Source organism: Pistacia vera, unplaced genomic scaffold, assembly GCF_008641045.1.
Source record: "Pistacia vera cultivar Batoury unplaced genomic scaffold, PisVer_v2 Contig455, whole genome shotgun sequence".
In the NCBI taxonomy this organism is placed as follows: domain Eukaryota; kingdom Viridiplantae; phylum Streptophyta; class Magnoliopsida; order Sapindales; family Anacardiaceae; genus Pistacia; species Pistacia vera.
In genome coordinates this window covers 245,270-264,845 of record NW_022196285.1, presented here as the reverse complement: position 1 = coordinate 264,845, position 19,576 = coordinate 245,270, and the positions used below count along the sequence as shown (strand labels likewise).

General features: G+C 33.6%; 2 protein-coding genes across 2 annotated transcripts; both read right to left on the bottom strand.

Moving 5' to 3' along the window:
* Positions 1-6,036: 6,036 nt before the first annotated feature.
* LOC116144753 (protein TOPLESS-RELATED PROTEIN 2-like) lies at positions 6,037-6,697 on the bottom strand. Its single transcript, XM_031430186.1, has 2 exons — positions 6,511-6,697; positions 6,037-6,163 (listed from the first exon to the last, which is right to left on the bottom strand). Exons 1-2 carry the CDS (start codon positions 6,670-6,672, stop codon positions 6,065-6,067), a joined length of 261 nt encoding a protein of 86 aa, XP_031286046.1. The 5' UTR covers positions 6,673-6,697; the 3' UTR covers positions 6,037-6,064.
* Positions 6,698-10,178: 3,481 nt separating this feature from the next.
* On the bottom strand, positions 10,179-17,746 carry LOC116144764. Its single transcript, XM_031430197.1, has 7 exons — positions 17,284-17,746; positions 16,447-16,911; positions 14,274-14,996; positions 12,989-13,784; positions 12,915-12,943; positions 11,859-11,939; positions 10,179-10,226 (listed from the first exon to the last, which is right to left on the bottom strand). The coding sequence occupies exons 1-7, from the start codon at positions 17,680-17,682 to the stop codon at positions 10,179-10,181; spliced, it is 2,541 nt and encodes an 846-aa protein (XP_031286057.1). The 5' UTR covers positions 17,683-17,746.
* Positions 17,747-19,576: the final 1,830 nt, after the last annotated feature.

The following is a 19,576-nucleotide window of genomic DNA, read 5'->3' as shown; positions in this document are numbered from 1 at the left end:
ATTTTCAAAAAAAAATGCCCTTTAAAATCGAAAACCATGCTTGATGACCAAGTGGACACAACCCGTCCGAATTCTCACCCGTAGGATCCGGGCGCTCCCACAAGACTCGGATACCCGAGGACGTGCCATGTAGAAAAAACTGCGAAACCGTTTAAAGACATTACTTTCATGAATAACATCATAGTATTTCCATTTCCAAATCTCAAAAAAAAAGACATGCATCATCTTTCGTTTTACAAAAGAAAAGAGTTAGGGAAAACTTGTGGTATCAGGTTTTCCACTTATACTAAACATTCCAAAATATGTAACAAAAGGAAATACATGAAGGAAAAACACGAGTTCTTGAAACGAAAGTCCAAATTACAATGCGACATAAATATAAAACCCACATAAAAGATGTCAACGCGTGGCACAACCCTGAGAGGAGACTCACTGCTCGGCACGATCTCGGAAGGTCTGGTGGGGGGAAAGACATTTAAAAAGGGGTGAGCTGAAAACTCAGTGAGTGGGGAAAGGGGGGAGTTTGCAAAATATCGTCAAACAAAAGTGGGCATGCAATGGTTCTTATAAAATACAGAAAACAACATGATTCCATTGAACATTCTTTCATGGTGGCAGCTAATATCCATGTATGCATGCATAACTCATTTCTAATTGTTCTAATATTATTAATCTGATCAATTAAACTGACAACAATTTATGAATCCTAGCTCATCACTAAATGCAAAAATTCTTTTATGAGAACTTAAAGAATGGCTGAGAATGCTTAGCTTCTGAAGACGATGTTTCTATAAATCATGTCAACACATCAACTGTTTCATATAAACTAATGCAAACTATCCATCAGATACTGAAACTGAAGCTATTAATGATATTGAAAACTGTAGGCTGGTATCTGAAAACTTTAAACTGAGATTCTGTTTCGAAGCAGTAAATGATACTAAAGGTTCTCACCACAACTAGTACCTAGGGACAAAATCTCGATACTGGGGGATCCCACACACAGGCAGAGATGGGAAATACATCTCAATACCGGCAAGATCTATCATCGCGGCGGCAGAGCTGAAGAAAAAACCATCTCAATTACCTGGCGGACAAACTCAACGCCCAGGCAGAGCACTATATCTCAATACGCATGCGCAGAGCCTGAAGACCAAATATCTCAATACCCAGCGGAATCCTGCATCGCTAGGGCAGAGCCGATGAAACTGGGGGAGGGTACTTCTGTAGGGTGGTTTTAGCACCATAACAATCTCATGAATACTCAAGTAACATGTAAGTCAAGAGCAGATTTCGTAAGTGCTTATAAAATCATCAATATGACATAATATTTAGAACGCATATAGGGGTGAAACTGCAATTTTCTAAACATGTTTCAAAAACTGACGGTATACCAGATTATAAATTACTTCAAATACAGATTAGCATATGTCTGATACAAATCATAAGCAAATATCACTTTTAAAAGTCAAACCTCATATAACACATTATAATATAATTAAACCAAGAGCAAAAATAATAATAATAATATAATAATAATAATAATAATATAATAATATAATATAAGAATATTTCATATAAGGATAACTCATGCCAACATATGAGATTTCATGGAAAACAGGGGGTAAAATGCAAGTTTTTTAAAACATTATTCTCAAAACTAACAAATTCAACAATTTATAATATTACCAAGAAATCATATCGACAATCACAAATCTCAACTCATATGCAGTTCAACCAATTCCACGCTCTAAATTGTAACATTTCCTTTAACAGAATATATCAATACATGGGTGAAAATTAAAACTGTAAAAAAAATGTTTTCAAAACTGACAGTTTAGCCTTTTAATATCACTTTATTTCTACCTTCCCAAAAAAAAAAACGTCACAAACCATGAAAACCTTACCAAATTAGGAAGTTTATCAATATATTATGAAACCCAGATTTATGATCACCAAAAAATAATAATTAATCCTTACAAAAACAAGGGGTTTAGCAAAATTTATATATATAAAAGAAACCATTAATCCCAAGGAAATGTCATACAATCATAAATGAGAAGTACCCTTTTTTTTTTTTGACTTTAAGACTTACTATTTCAGACTTTCTAAACATTACTCATTACAACAAATAGCATGCAAACGTAATTTTTCATAACATGTTTTATCTTATTTAACAAAATCCCAGCAAACTTACCAACACACTGCCCAACCTAATACACATCATTAAAAAACCAATTTAAGCAATTCTTCAACATAAATATATCCCAATCCACACCGAAGCATGGAGGACAAGCAACTCACACAAACTTCACATATAATCCAGAACTCATCAAAACATTACATGCAGACATAAGTCTTAAGCTTTAAGAAAGATCTAATGGACATGCAACACAAAGACCAGATCTGATGCAGTACCACTCTTCTATGTTCAGCCGAACACAGCAAGCAAGGAGAGCCACAGTCAACAGTAAATTGTTTATCAAACAGCATGAGAAAACATTCACTTAACAAGCAATCGAAAAGTTCAGATTTTTGGAAAAGTTTTAAAGAAACCACTCACACTAAAAAAATTCAGCTCAACCCGAAATACCCAGCTGCCCAAGCACCATCCTATATTACCTCACTTTCTTCCATCATTTATCTTTTTCTTCTTCCTCCTCGGCCGACGTCCTCTCTTCATTCTTCTTCTTTTTCTCTCTCTTCTCCCTTCTCTCTCTTCCTTTCTCTCTTTCTTTCTTTTTTTCTCGGTTTTCTTCTCCCACTTTCTTCTTCTTATTTGGGTGAGCGACCCAAATTTATATAAAACAATTTTTTTTTTACAACGGCCCCAAAATCTCTTAATTCTAATAAACCTGCCACATCCTTTTCCTTACAAAAACATCCGATTTGTGCCCTTGTACATGCAAAACCCAAACAGCTTCCATTGTCTTCGTTTTCGTCACAACCAAACTTTAAAATTTGACAGAAAAGTCCCTCTTATAAACAAAACCAAAGGGATATATGTAATATTAGAATGGGGTTACAGTGAAAGTAAGATTGCTGTCTGTTTGTGTAAATTCAGTTTGGTAGAAGTCAGATTGCTATCTGCTGGTTTTGGTCAGAGTGCTATCTGAAGTGCTCAGCTACTGCTTGTACAATGTTCAATTGCTAACAGCCGTTTGCTCTCAGTTTGATCACATTATGATAATCAGTTGATGCTTGTATAATATTCAGTTTGGTAAAAGTCAGATTGTTATCTGCTGGTTTTGGTCAGATTGCCATCTTGTGTTTTGGGTGTAAAATCAGTTGGGGGACCATAGCTTATGTCTGTGATCAGGTGCATACTGAAAGAAGTGATTCATTTCAGCGGAGATTCCAAGAACTTTTACATAGCTGAGAGGAGATATTGATAAATGAAGATGCACAATGCTACACAGTTCTGTTTGCGGGAAAATGATGGTAAAAGTGCAGCAAATCCCAGTTCAGTTGAGGGAAGATTAGCAAGAAAAATGTAATAATCTTTCCAGCTTTAGTTGAGGGAAGATGTTAAGCTTTGTTAGGAGTTCGTTTAAGGCTCTGTTAGTTTGTTAAAGCAATGGTTACTGCCGTTAGGTGTAGTTACTGTTCAGCTTAAAACAACCTATAAAGGTGTCACTGTAGCTGTGCTTGTTATCGGAAATACAACAGAATTTTTTCAGAAAATCTCTCTTCTTTCGGCATTTTCCTCTGCTTTTGCTCCTAACCTGACAAAAAGAAATACTGAGTGGATCAATGAAGTGTAAAACTAGACAAATAGTAATTCGCCATGATTGCAGAGAATACCTAATACTAGGATAAAAAAAAACAAACAAAAAAAACTTCACATTTCACAATGAGTCAACATTACAACAATATACTTCAAAATCCAATAAAACAACTAAATCTACAAGCAGTTGAGACTTGCAACCCAAAACTCTAGAAATTAATCAGCCTTTGCCGATCTGGAGGAGCAACACATTGCCACAAGAAACGGTATGCTGGAATATCTGCTGCTTCAAACAGGCAGCAAGATTGGCGTATTCCTGGTCATTTTAAAATGCGTTAATGATACATGGGAGTTAAAGAAGTTCAGGAAACAGATCATACTAATGTTCCCAAAAATCAAGCTTTACCTGATATCAAGAAACAATTGCATGCAAATCTTGTCAGTGTCGGATACATATGGTCTGAGACATCTGAGCTGCTCCAGCTCGCCTTTGTGCACCTTGCCGTATCTTCAGGAGTGGAAAAACTCGTTTCCTAGCCTGGGCAGGTGATTTAAAGAATATTAGTTATAAAAGAATCCTAAAAGATTAAAAAACTTTTACTCGAGACACTAACACACACTGATGAGATCAGCAGCCAATTCATGATAGCAACCAGTTATTTAGTTGAGCACCAAGCAGTATCCTTCTTAGTCTCCTTGACAAATATTTCATGGCTCACTCGCATCTAATAAAAGTCTGCAAGTAGTAGATAGGTTAATAAAAACATTTGACAAATATGTCAGGCTCACTCTGCATCTAATAAAGTCTGCAAGTAGTAGATAGGTTAATAAAAAATTGATGACGCGGAGCACAATGTCCTGGTGCTGTGTTGTTTAAACAAAAAATGGTTAGCCTTTTAGGCAACATATAATGTACGTACATTAGCATTAATTTTTAAAAAAACTTAGAAATCAGACACTAATTGCACAAATTATCAGTACATAAAAAATAACCATAAATATGATCCATCTCTTCATATTGATATTATTCTGAATGCTATTTTATCGAATTTGGTGGAAGAGCCCATGTCATCACACATGTATTACATTTCTAGGATACACCTAATAGAGTGTGGTAGTAAAATTAGACATAGATTCTCAAGCCACATTTCATGTCCATAACAGTATATCAGAACAATAATATGCACAAGTCATCCAAAAATGACATTGCATCAAAATTCAATGAAATACAACAGCAGATGACAAGAAATATAATGTTCTCAAGTGTAGCTATAACCTAGAGAAAAGACTGCATACCTTCAGGGGGCGCAATACCAGGCACAAAGGGGAATGCCTGACAGGAAGTGGGTTTATTAGTCATCGTGAGTCGCAGTTATCCTTAAGCTGTCTTAAGTCCTACAATTTTTGACAAAATGCTGTCTCAATCACCCAGCACATCATCAAATATAACATAGTAATATCATTTTAACTGAGATTAACAGGAATATTAGAACCCTGCAACTCTTAAATCATGTGAATAACAATATTTAAAACAGGCCTAGAAAAAAACATAGAGCTTACTTCCACAGCCTTTCAACAAGTCCCTCTATTATCGTTTGTATAACTAAAGGTAATGTAGTACTCAATGATTTTCCACCATCTAAAATGCTCTGTTTACTAGAACAAGAATTTCAGTGGAGCATGAAGGACAGAAGCCGAAGAACATGAACCAGGTAGTCACCAGAGACCTCTGTGGCAGACAAGTTATGTCATGAATAACCTGCACAGTCAGAGAAACTACATAAATATGCTAGTTAAATGATAACTTTCATGACTCTGACATGGATGAGTTAAATCTAGTGAACACTACAGGAGAGCATAAATAAGGTCAAAATTGGACTCAAACAAAGAAGTAAATAAATAAATAGAAGGTATATACTAGAGATGAACTTCAGTGCTATCCGTAAAGGTTCAGATGTCAAATATAAGCAGATCGCTCAGTGTACGATACAGTCGGAGAGGAAGCAAGAGATACAGTTGAATAAAGCATAAGTCATACATAATAAAATCATCCGGAGCAGCTGAAATAGCCCATTCACATCCAGGATTGGAGCCTGCACTACCAGATTCCGAGGAGCCAGTCCTGATGACAACCAATTTGAGTATCTGTCAGAAATTCATCGATAAGCACAGCAATGATGATATAATAAGCAGAAAACGGACTAGTATTTTTCAGTCCAAACTGACCTTGAAAGAAGCTGCAATGACGACAAAGAAATTTGTCGGAGCAAGAAAGGAAAAAACATATTCTCTCCAGCAGGATCTCAAGCCTCTAAAAGTGTAACACTAGTTTTAATGTTAAACACAAGACTTTCCTTGATCAGAATGTGAATTCTGAACAGGAGCAAGACTTGCTCCTGTAAGAGCAGAATCTAAAGCCCCAGCAATTCCCGAAACCTGAAGGAATAGAAGTTACAACGTCAACCATAATTGAATACTGAGTGGATTCAAATGAGCGATAAAGCCACGCACTAGCCAAGGCTATAACATACTATCCATAAAAAAACCATTGAAGTAGGAAATTTTCTCTAGCGAAGTCAGCGTGGAAACTAGTACAATGATGATAATAGGCTAAATAACTAAACTTTTATGCAAACAACAATATGTGATTTGGCAATCTCATTGACTTAATATTGTGATGCTGTGTTTCCACGCGCATTAGAAATAAGATTATGGTCGGTAGTTTACTAGAGTGAGAGAACTGAAGAAAAACTACAACATGATGACATGGAAGCAAAACTTACTGAACGTGAACATTCAAGCTTGCTGTCATAAATGGAAATTTGGCTATCATGAACACACCAAAAGATGTGTTTGATCATTATGAAACTGGACGTTAGTTTCTCCGACAAAAGGGGATGACGGCCAGCTGGTGCTTGTATGAACCTTGATTTCAGCTCTCCCATTTATCGGTACTCCACATACATAGCTGCATCAAATTAATGAAACTAAATAAAATATTAAGCAGCGGAAATCAAAAAACCCAGAGATAACAAAGAAAGAAAAAGCTTCACCTGATTTTGGGACCCTGATTGAAATTCAATAGCATTAGAGGGACTGGGGGAAGCCATGTTTGAAACTGTAGTAAATTAGAGTATTTCCTCATTTGTAAGATTGACTATTCTTTTCAGGTAGTAGTAAGTGATTAGCTACGGTGGAAGTAGATATTTCCATTCTTGTTTACTTGTAAGTCCTATATAATGTCTTTTTCTACCCACAACTTGTTTTGAATGAAGTTGCTAAGGGATTTGAACTCAAATTACTTGGCTGCACTTAGCACTGATATCATGTATCATGTTGAGTAACCACTTGATCAAAAAACCATATCAAAAGCTTAGCTTATAGCCAAGAGCCCAATAATGGTATTTAAGCTATGACAGTACCCAAATAACCAGATTCATGTTCAAAAATAATCTAAAAGAGCATTTTCCATGGAAAGATCTTTCACATTAGAAAATCCCTCAAAACAATTCGATTCTTGACTTCACCTATTCAAACGACAGCTTATATTTGGGCACTTCTCAACACCTATTGTGAGAAGGTACCATCCAAGAAGACTATATTTACATAGTAATTCAACTATGTTTTGAAATTTTACCAAAGAAAAGGCTATGTATGCAGGCATTGGTTAACCAAATGGGCTTAAGATCAATCTCAAATTGTAACTTCGAGTTCATATAAAGTAATTGCTCCCAGATAAGCAAAAGTTCATAGAGCAAACCCTTATGTCCAAATGTTCTAGGTTTTTCTCTTTGACAAAAAAAATTATAGCATACCAATAACATTATAAGAACAACTAAAGCCAATAACATACATATAAAATTTTATAAGTCAGGCACTAACCGAGCATCAGCCCTGAAGACATCAAGGCATTTAAAGTTTGGGAAAATGCAAGCCTGCGATTTGATTTTGGTGGACCCTTAAGTTTGGTTTGACCTGCAACAACATCCAACATTAGTTATGTCCTCATTATATGTCGCGCAATTAGCTTTAGATAATCAGAGAGAGCTATTGATTTGATATAAAATAGCTATACTTAAGTTTGTTTCTATTGGGGATGGATCAGGTTCGCCTTTTTGTACTTTTGTTGCATCTGTTTTGTTCAGGAAGATGATGTTTTAATTTAAAAAAAAAAAAAAATGATTTCAATAGTCCTTATGGAATTATACTAACCATCCCATCAGTAAAACAAGAAGGTAACAATAAGACTTTCCCTCTAATGAACTCTGCTAAGAAGCATAAATCGGACGAATGGTATAGGTAATGATCAACCAAACCAGAATCAAATTTACATTAATAATCTCCATCATAATCAACTATAATTAACACTGGCTAATAAATGGAGCAAAAGTCAGGTGAACATATCCTTTGACCAGGTATACATAAAACTAGCTTCAGAAATTAAGTAAAGAAAACGACAGATCAAGTGAGAACCTTCACCATCAAACTCGATATTGTATATCGAATGGTAGAATCTCCATCCCAATGGCAATAATAATATTTCTTGAGGATGGAATGCAAATAGGTAGCTGCCGGAGGTGGAGGCATAAACATAATCATGACCTAAGAACACATAGCAATCTATTCAGTCATGTGGAATCTCAAAAAATTGCAAAAGCATTATCTCAAGCAAATATTGTGAACATGTATGAAATACAGACTTCAAATTTGGAGAGGTGCAATAACTTACCTGATGTCATCATGGTGAATAAGGAAACTTTTCCACTAGAGGCAGACAACAAGTAAGAATCATTTTGGAATGAAGCGATGCATAGAGCAGACCTCTTCACTGGTTTATTATCATTTATGTCATTGATCATAAGTGTTACACGGGAGGCTGCCACACTGGAGCGCTACGTATGCAGTAGCTGACGAGTTTGCAATGACATTAAAAGGTCTAAATATAAAAACCAAAAGAAAATTACAAATGGAAAGTAATAAACCTTCCCCGAGGGATTCCTTCAGTACGTTGCTATTTCAAAAGCTTGTGAACAGCGCTGGCGGAAGGGCCAATAGAGTAGACCAGAGTGTGGTGTATCCCAGGCCTAATAGGCAGGGGAAATTACCAAAGTATTTCACATCATTGATAATGTTTTATTGCATTAACATTGATTGGTATTAAGCTTTTGATGAACTGATAGTTTTATTTCTGTGTCTATTTGTAAGAAGTCAATGTAGTTTAAAATTATTTCGCCAGTCCTCTCCTACTTTGTTAATCATGAAACAAGCACTAACATGCAGAGAGGGTTGTATTTGCCCTAACTCACAACTGAGGTGCTATTACCATGTGAATTGGCAGTCACATACCATCATCCTCAGAGGCATGTCAGGATATTCAAAAAAAAGAAAGGAAAAAAATCAAAAAGAAAGGTTAGCACATCAGATGAGCAGGTTTAAAACTGATTCGCATTTGACTTAACATTCCACAGTTCCTGGCATTATGCATCTCAATTCTTAGAATACTGGTTGGTATTATTAACGAAAGTATAGTTCATATGGATTGCAATAGCTTTATAAGTAGTAAAATATCATTATATGAGCACAGGCACACAAAAGGCAGTAAATAACCACAAGAAATATCCAGCACCATAGAAGCAGAGGGGTTTCTTCCTAAACGAAATAAAATGCAAATACTTGGATCTTTACCCTACATGCTTGGTGCTATAGATCAGGTACGCATAGAGCTTTCTTTGTGTGCAATCCCAGAACCCTCCCAAAGGCTAATGTCACAACATTGTCCCCACTACAGTAAAGAACAGAAATTTCAATCAATAATAATAATCTCTGGAAAAAGTTTTATAATTTTCAGTGACCAGCATTAAACAGTGGTTTTTTCTATTTTTAACAAGAAGAATATCTTGCTGCTGTGGATGGAAGTCCATGCTCATGACATTAGAAACTTGATTAAGGGTTCGCACAACAGCTTAGTAAGGTTATCTTGAGAATAACATTGGGAGTATGTGCTACACCAGCAAAGACAACTAGAAAACAAAAAGATAATAAGAGGTGAGAAGGAACAGAGAATTGTTACAACCAGCTGATATAAAGGCCATTTAAAATTTATGTAGCTATCAAGCTTGAAAAAACAAAAGATTATGTCACTCATCCAGACATCATCAGATTGGCCAGTGCAGATACGCTTCATCAAATGCTGAAAATACTCTATGACAATCCTCCCATTCAGACCTGTCGGCGTCCTGGATGTTTCAAGAATGCAGCTGTAGACATCCCAATATAAATAATATAATAAAAGACTAGCGTAATAAACCTAACATATTAAGCTAAAGAGGGGAGAGAAAACAATGCAAAACATAAAAATTACAAATGTCCTTACCTGCACTAGAGAGACTGGCACAAGACACGGAGGGATGCGCACACAGCAGGGTGAGGTAAGGAGGGGAATTGTTTGACATCAACCAGCAATAGCACCTGGAGATGGGGGAACAACACCCTGAAATGGCTGCACAGTAAGAGATCATTCAATTGATATTTGAGTATGACAACCATGTTTTATGGAGAGTGGATGCAAAAGAATACTCACACCATGAGCACCAATAGGCGAAATGCACCAGCCTTAGGCATTGGTCCCACAAGCTGGGTGTTTGTAGGAGAAGGACTAGCTCCATTAGCCGTAGGGTTGCAAAGATGACAGTGAAGAGGGTTTTAAATCTAAGGGTTTGGACAAGGATTCTTGCAATGTTGATGCTGCCAATTAAACTGAATTTTTTTAAAGAACGGGAGTTCAGAAAATAGTCTACAAGAGGAGTAATATATCTGCAAAGTGTAAATGATATCAAGTCACCTTACAAATATAAGAGCAAAAGCGCAAACCAAATAGAAATCAACTAATATATAATATACCAATACAAATAATATTTGTAAAATGATTCTGTAGTTTGCTTTTACCAAAAAACTGTGCTGCACACTGACACAGGAAAATTAACTGATATGAAAAGATTCAAGAATACCTCGGGTTATTAATGTCCTCAGTTGTGAAACTGTTGAAGGCTAGGATGTAAGCCTGTCACAAAAAAGGGGGTTTGCTTCAATTAACTATTAAGTTTCTACAAGCATAATATTACAAAACGATTTTGTGTCTCCATACTTGAAAGCTGTTCATTTGCTGGATCACGAAGTGCCAGCAGAAAAAACAACCAAAATTTTATGCAACCATACCATACCATTTAAAGAATGGTGGAGTAGCACCTCAATCAACTAAAGTTATCAAGTGTAGAGCTGGGTAAATCCTTGAATGTCTTATGAAGGATGCAAAAACCTTAAGGTATTAGCAAGAATCAATAGCCTTGCTCGAATCCCCCTTGATAACATGAAGGAAAAAAAGGAACATTATTATGCATTATGGGTTAAACCTACATATGAAAAACAAAACTACATTCCTTCATAAAACTGATGGCAATACCTTAATTTTTAAATATGTCCTGATGATCACTAATGGGTTTGTATATTGGCATAATGAATCAGTAGGTCTATTACTTTCCCTTTAAAGATACTCTTCAAACCAGGAGAGCTAATAAATTGCTTGGGTAAACAATTCCTAGGGGATGCAGAGTAAACCAAATCTTACAAAAAGCTCATGAACATTCTAGTCCTTCATATTAAAATACCAAGAATAAACCAGTATAGGAAAGGGCATTGAAGGATTAGCTTATCATCATGTGCCCAAAGGAAAAAAATTCAGCACATAACAGGTTATGGAGGGGTGGTGACATCATTGAGGCCAAGATCTGGCTGAAAATGTGTGGCCTGCCGCACGGCTGGAGGCGCAAAAGCGACCAAACCGCGCAGCTCAAGCAAAAGATTCGGCTGACCTGGAGTACCAAGCAGTTGACTCGTTTTGCCGGCCCCAAATAAGGCGTTCGTAGCCGAGTATTTTGAGTTTATTTTGTTACACGAACTTTAGAATTTAACTAAATTAATAAATATTAAGAAATACTTTTATATCTTTTACACTTCAGAAAAATAAAGAGTATGTATGCAAGAGAAACGCATAATGCATAGTCAACTTTTATATGTAGTCTTATGATTTAGGTTTAAAAAAGAAATCACAACTCATCTAATAACGCACACTTACCACGAGACTTTGCTGTATGTTGTTGAACCAACTAAAACTCTTGATCTTCTCTTCGGAATCTTTCACAAAAGTCAGAACAATCTGTAATCACAAAGAATAATATATTAATAATAAAAGTAAAAACTGTGTAGAATGCTATTTTAAGCTCTAAATTGATCATAATTTATCAATTAAACAAGAAAATGAGAAATTTCCCCAACAATTACTTCAATATATATACTTCAAAAACATGTATAAATTAAGGAAACATAAATTGTAATATTGTAGCTTCTCTATATATACTTGATAGTCTATAATTGATTCGCTTAGAGGATTTTAATTAAAGACAAAATCAATGATAAAGATCATTTAGTATTGACTAGTATTAATTCAATGAAGGAAAACGAAGAAGTCTACGAAAAAAGTATATTGTTAAGTAAATGAATACTTACCATTTTGTAATTGTTGTATGATTCTATCAGTGTCGCTCTCCGAGCAATATTTATAGTTCAACATCTTTAACCTTGGCATGCTTAAGCCTCCTCCAGAGAAAGTCTTCATCTTGGAGCATTCAATCACATATAATCTTTCCAAATTTGGGAATTTTAAAGTGTAATTCCCAAAACAGAAACATGTGAGACTTTCTAAATTATAAAAGTATAACTCCTTCAATTTCTCAAAAACAATTTCATCTTTCTCTATGTCTCCTTCATTTGCTAATACTTCTATCATCATTTCACAATTATCTATTGACAACTCTTCTAGTAGCACTAGACTTTTGGCTGTTGAGGATGACATTAAGTTTTGCATTCCATTGCAATACCTTACACTCAAAATCCTCAAATTTGGGAATTTTAAGGTATAATTCCCAAAACAGAAATATGTGAGACTTTCTAAATTATAAAAGCATAACTTCTTCAATTTCTCAAAAACAATTTCATCTTTCTCTATATCTCCTTCATTTGCTAATATTTCTATCATTATTTCACAGCTTTCTATTGACAACTCTTCTAGTAGCACCAAACTTTTGGCTATTGAGGATGACATTAAATTTTGCATCTCATTGCAATAGCTTACCTTCAAAATCCTCAGATTTTCAAAAGATGCTAAAGATNCGAAAAAAATATATTGTTAAGTAAATGAATACTTACCATTTTGTAATTGTTCTATGATTGCATCAATGTCATAAAACGAACAATCTTGAGTGTTCAAGATCTTTAACCTTGGCATGCTTAAGCCTCCTCCAGAAAAAGTCTTCATCTTGAAGCATTCACTCACATGTAATCTTTCCAAATTTGGGAATTTTAAAGTGTAATCCCCGGAGCAATAGAAGCATGTGAGACTTTCTAAATTACGCAACTGCAACTCCTTCAATTCCTCAAAAACAATTTCACCTTTCTCTATGGCTCCTTCATTTGCTAATACTTTTATCATCATTTCACAATTGTCTATTAACAAGTATTTTAGTAGCAACAGACTTTTGGCTGTTGAGGATGACATTAAGTTTTGCATCTCATTGCAATTGCTTACCTTCAAAATCCTCAGATTTTCAAAAGATGCTAAAGATGGCAATAGAGTAGTCAAGTGGTGACAATATTTCACCTTCAGACAATCAAGATTTTGAAGAATTGAGTTCAATCGAGAGTCTTGTTTCCAAATGCACTTTAAATCTAGAAGTCCAAACAATGCTAATTTTTTTAATTTTGTGAGTGTTCCAATGTGTTCCTTATCCTCTTCAAATGAGAATATCTCTTCATATGAACTCACTTTCAATATGAGTTTTTCAAGACTGTTCAATTTGTGAAGGATTTGAATTGGAATGGTTGCAAATGTATCATTAATCAATCGAAGAGTTTTTACTTTGCCAAAGCTCTCTTGAAATTCTCCTTCCCAAATCGACATGATGTCCCTTCCACTTAATGTCAATTCCTCCAAATTGGAGTCAACCTAAAGAAAAATCAAAATCATGTCAATCAAATTAAAATTAATATTTCCCTTAAAAACATATAATAATTATATATATAAAATTAAGCAAGAAAAAGATATTCATTTAACCTTTTTTTTTCCATTACAATTACCGTGTAATTAGTCCAATTACTTTACCGGGCCACCTATAACCCTTGAATTAGAATTAAAAAAAGTTAACCTGAGGGCTGAAATTGATACCTCTAATTAATGTTGATTTGTAAAATATGATAGTTAAAAACAAGAACATGACACGCAGAATTAGCCCAGCCACTGGAACAAATTGACTTTTTGATGAGCCTTATGCTAGGCAATAAAACTACGCTAGGATAAGCCTTATTCTAATGCAAAATTTGCATTACAGCACTTATACACAAACTAACTTTAAAAAAAGAGTTTATTATAATTAACGCTAAAAACATAATATTATTATAAAATAAATATTTAAACTAATTAATTGAATACATATACCTTTTTTTTGTGTGCTTGTTGTATAGTTGTATTAAGGTCATTCCCCCGATTCTCTACTTCTGTTTCCTCCAATGTTAAAGTGTTACTCCAACTCACATAATTGACTTTCTGCAACATTGGTGTGCTTAAGATTCCTTGAGAGAAAGTCTTCATATTGGGGCATTCTTTTATAATTAACTCTTCCAAAGATGGGAAATTGAAAGAGTAATTCCCAGAGCAAAAGCATGTGAGACTTTCTAAACGTACAAGTGACAACTTTTTCAAATTATCAAAAACAATTTCAGTACTCATTGTTGTATCTCCTTCTCCCTCATTTTCTACTATTTCAATCAACGGGTAACAATGCTTTATGCTCATTTCTCTCAATTGCACCAAATTTCTAGCTGTTGAAGGTGTTATTAACTTCATCATAAACCCCTTGCAATAGTCAACTCTCATAACTTTAAGATTCTGGAAAGAAGCTGAAGATGACACTAGACTCATCAATTTGCTACAATTCAGTAAATCTAGAACTTCAAGATTTGGAAGACTTGGAAAGAATAGCTCTTTGTATTGATAACAATAAAATAGTTTGAGCTCTTTCAAATTTTCAAATCTTTGAAGAAGTCCAAGTGGAAAATCTATTGAGTCATCATATCCGATCTCAAGAGCTTTAGAGTGACTCTGCCATATAATCTTTGTCATGCCATTCTTTATTTCAAATACCTCCAAATCATGGTTGATCTACAAATCCATCATAAAACAAAATCCAGTTAGCTTTTTAATTATATACTTAAAATAAAAGTTTAGTTATTGGTTCAAAAGTCATAGGCCAAACCCAATCAAATTTTGACAAATCAACTACAATCTATTTTAAAACTAGTAAATTATATTTTATTAATATTTAAAATTTAAAATCAATATTAAAAATTGCATTCAAAAACTATTTTTGTAAACTACGGTTTAAACATACTTTTTTGTTTTTGTTTAAAATAGAAACATGCTTTTCAAATGAATTTTATTTTTTATTCAAATGAATTTAGATTATTCTTCAAAGGGCTACCATGAATCAAATTTGTGAGCAAATGTTTCATTTATGTGATTTTACCAATTACACCCCTTGAAACCAAAAAGCTACTCAACCGCCACTAACTTGGAAAACTACAGCATACATCTCGTCCTATTGTCTATTAAATTATTTGAATTTAAGCTACAATCTAATGGAAACGGCTACAGATGCAAATCATAGCCACAAATCGCATGGCTGTGCCTGTGGTGCAACCTTAGATTTCTGACCTGATTGATGGCTATGACTTTAACCCCATATTGCAAACTGCGATCTAATTACAACTATTTTCAATTTTTTTTTCAATTTTCTTAATTATTTTAAGAATAATTTATAATGTTATTTTATTTTTTAAACAGTTACAGAAATTAAATTAATATGAATTTCTTAAAAAGTTTCTTTTTCTTCCAAATTTCTATTATTTGAATTTTCAAATTTAGTATTTAATGGTTACAACTGTAAAATATAATTTCAGATTTCGTAAATATTTTTTTCTTTATATTTTCCAATTTTATCTTCTATTTTAGAAATATTCTTGTTTAATTTTTCCTTTTAGTATGAAATGTCAATTTTATCCTCCTTGACTATAAGTTGGACTTTGGACATTTACTTATTTATTTATTAAAGCTTCTAATGCAATTAATTAAAAAATGTGGACTATAACATTATCAAATAGATGTGATAATTGAAAAGAAATCGGTACATAATTTATTGATAGTTACCCTAATATAATTTGATTCAAAATTTAATTGATTTATTACTCTTGGCCACCACCAAATCATTTTAAAATAATTTTGAATTTATGATCCTGTTTAGGAGGCTTTCAAGTTGCAAACTTTTTGTAAATAATTTCTTCAATAATAAAATGAATCACCTGATAAACAAATTTCTAGTAAAAATAAAATTTCAATGTTGATTTCTTTAAATCTAGTACATAAATGAGTTTAAATGATAAGGTCCTAAAGCAAAATTGTTCAAATTAAATAACCATTAATTTTTCTAAATTTTCTTTCCAAGGAAAAATAGAGATGTTAAGAATTCCATAATTAAAGTTTTTGAAATAAATGTAATATATATGAAGTAAGTTAATTTTCTTTTTCAATAAAGAATGAAATAAAACATTCGTACCTTATCGTCCAAGAAGACAGATTTTGGCTCGGAAATATGAAGTTCACTCTCGCTATTTTCTTTGAAACTCAGATATTTTGAAGATAACTTGGCACAATTTCTCAATATCAACTCTTTCAACTTTGGCAATTCAGAAGTATGTCTTTCATGATAGAAAGCTGTAAGTTCGGGTAGATTTTGAAGCTGCAATAAGGTCACATTTGGAAAGACAAAATTGACAACTGCATTTGCTCCTTCTTCTTTTGCAACAATCTCCTCTAAAACTTCACAATTTTCTATCTTTAGTTGTTGGAGTTGGTGGAGGCTTTGGGCTATAGAAGACGGAAATGCATATTTTATGTTTCCACAATTCCACAAGAACAAGTGTGTCAAATTTTGATAAAATAAATTTGGATGTTGGTTGTAGCAAATCGCAGTAGAATTGACATCTTTGAATGCCTTATACTTCAAATCAAGGGAAATGTCCTGCAGTAAAAGTTAATAGTTGTTTCAATATAAAGTAATTAAAAAATAATAATTATTGTTTCTAATGGATTAGAAAAATGTGTCTTTTTGTCACTCTTAATAATTTCTTAAGGGCCTAGCCCAAACTAAACAAATAATAATATAATAATGTCGTCCCCTAAGGGCCTAACCTACAACCGTTTATTCAACTAAGGTCAATACTTAAAATTGTCTTCTTGTCTTCTCAGTGTTATGCATTTGTATGGATAAACTAACAAAACTTGCTTCATCCTACTCTTACTTGCAATCTTGTAGCTAAAATATAATATTATTAAAATATATAAAAAAATGCAAAAATAAATAAATATTTAAACTAATTACTTTTAAACATACCTGCTTCTTGTATGCTCCTTGTATGCTTTTATTGATATCATTCCCCTCATTCTTTACTTCCTTTATTTTCTCCCACTCCTTGTTAGTCTCATTGAAGCTCTCATAATTGACTTTGTGTAACTTTGGTGTGCTTAAGATTCCTTGAGAGAAAGTCTTCATATTGGGGCATTCTCCTATAATTAACTCTTCCAAAGATGGATAATTAAAAGAGTAATTCCCAGAACAAAAACATATGAGAGTTTCTAACCTTCTCAATAACAACTTCTTCAAATTTTCAAAAACAATTTCAGTACTTGTTGTTGCATCTCCCTCTTTTTCTACTATTTCTATCACCATTTCACATCCCTCTATGCTCAATTCTCTCAAGTGCACCAAGCTCCTAGCCGTTAAAGGTGTCATTAACTTCGTCAACTCTCTACACTGACTTACATTCAGAAATTTAAGATTCTGGAAAAAAACTAAGGATGGTNATAGATAAACTAACATTACTTGCAATCTTGTAGCTAAAATATAATATTATTAAAATATTAAAAAAAGCAAAAATAAGTAAATATTTAAACTAATTACTTTTAAACATACCTGCTTCTTGTATGCTCCTTGTATGCTTTTATTAAGATCATTCCATTCATTCTCTACTTCCTTTATTTCCTCCAACTTCCCGTTAATCTCATTGGAGCTCTCATCATTGACTTTGTGTAACTTTGGTGTGCTTAAGATTCCTTGAGAGAAAGTCTTCATATTGGGGCATTCTCTTATAATTAACTCTTCCAAAGATGGGAAATTGAAAGAATAATTCCCAGAGCAAAAACACATGAGACTTTCTAACTGTTCAAGTGACAACTTCTTCAAATTATCAAAAATAATTTCAGTACTTGTTGTTGCAACTCCCTCATTTTCTACTATTTCTAGCACCATTTCACATTCCTTTACGCTCAATTCTCTCAACTGCACCAAGCTCCTAGTCGTTGAAGGTGTCATTAACTTTATCAACTCTCTACACCGACTTACATTCAGAACTTGAAGATTTTGGAAAAAAGCTAAGGATGGTCCTAGAGTGATCTGCAAATGTTTCTCATCCTTTCCACATGAGAACATTTCTTTGTATCCACAAGAATATAATTGAAGCTTTTCCAGATTTTCAAATCTTTGGAGGAGCCCAAGTGGAATATTTGCTGACTTATCATATATGATGTTAAGAGTTTTAAATTGACTCTGCCATGTAATATGTCTCAACTTATTCTCTAAATACAAATCCTCCAAATTAGAGTTGATCTACAAATCCATTGAAACAAAAATCTGATTAGCTTTTTAATCATTATTCGAATAATATAAAAATCTGTGGCTTCTGAACAGTACCCACTTTCATTATAAATAAAGATTCATGGATCTTCAAAGAGAAAAAAAGTTAACTGAGGACTGAAATTGATACCTCTAATTAATGTTGATTTGTAAAATTGATAGTTAAAACAGAACATGACACGCGGAATTAGCCCAGCCACTGGAACAAATTGACTTTTTGATAACTTTATGCTAGGATAAGCCTAGTTTTGCATAGCAATAGATTAAAGCTTCCAATGCTGAAGGAAATATGTGTATCTTATTCTAATGCAAATTGCATTACGTACTTGTACACAAACTAACTTTAAAAAAATAGTTATATAATTAACACTAAAAAAAAATATTATTATAATAGAAATATTTAAACTAATTAATTGAATATTATACCCTTTTTTGTGTGCATGTTGTATAGTTGTATTAAGGTCATTCCCCCGATTCTCTACTTCTGCTTTCTTCATCATTTAGTACTCGAACTCACATAGTTGACTTTATGTAACTTTGGTGTGCTTGAGATTCCTTGAGAGAAAGTCTTCATATTGGGGTAAAACTTTATAATTAACCTTCCAAAGATGGGAAATTGATAGAGTAATTCCCAGAGCAAAAGCATGTGAGACTTTCTAACCAACTAAGTGACAACTTTTTCAAATTCAAAAACAATTTCAGTACTTATTGTTGTATCTCCTCTCCCTCATTTTCTACTATTTCAATCAACAGTCCACAATCCTTTATGCTCATTCTCTCAGTTGCACCAATTTCTAGCTGTTGAAGGTGTTATTAACTTCATAAACCCATTGCAATAGTCAACTTATAACTTCAAGATTCTGGAAAAAAGCTGAGGATGGCACTAGACTATATATTTGCTACAACTCTGTAAATCTAGAACTTCAAGATTTGGAAGACTTGGAAAGAATAGTTCTTTGTATTGATACAACAAAATAGTTTGAGCTCTTTGAGT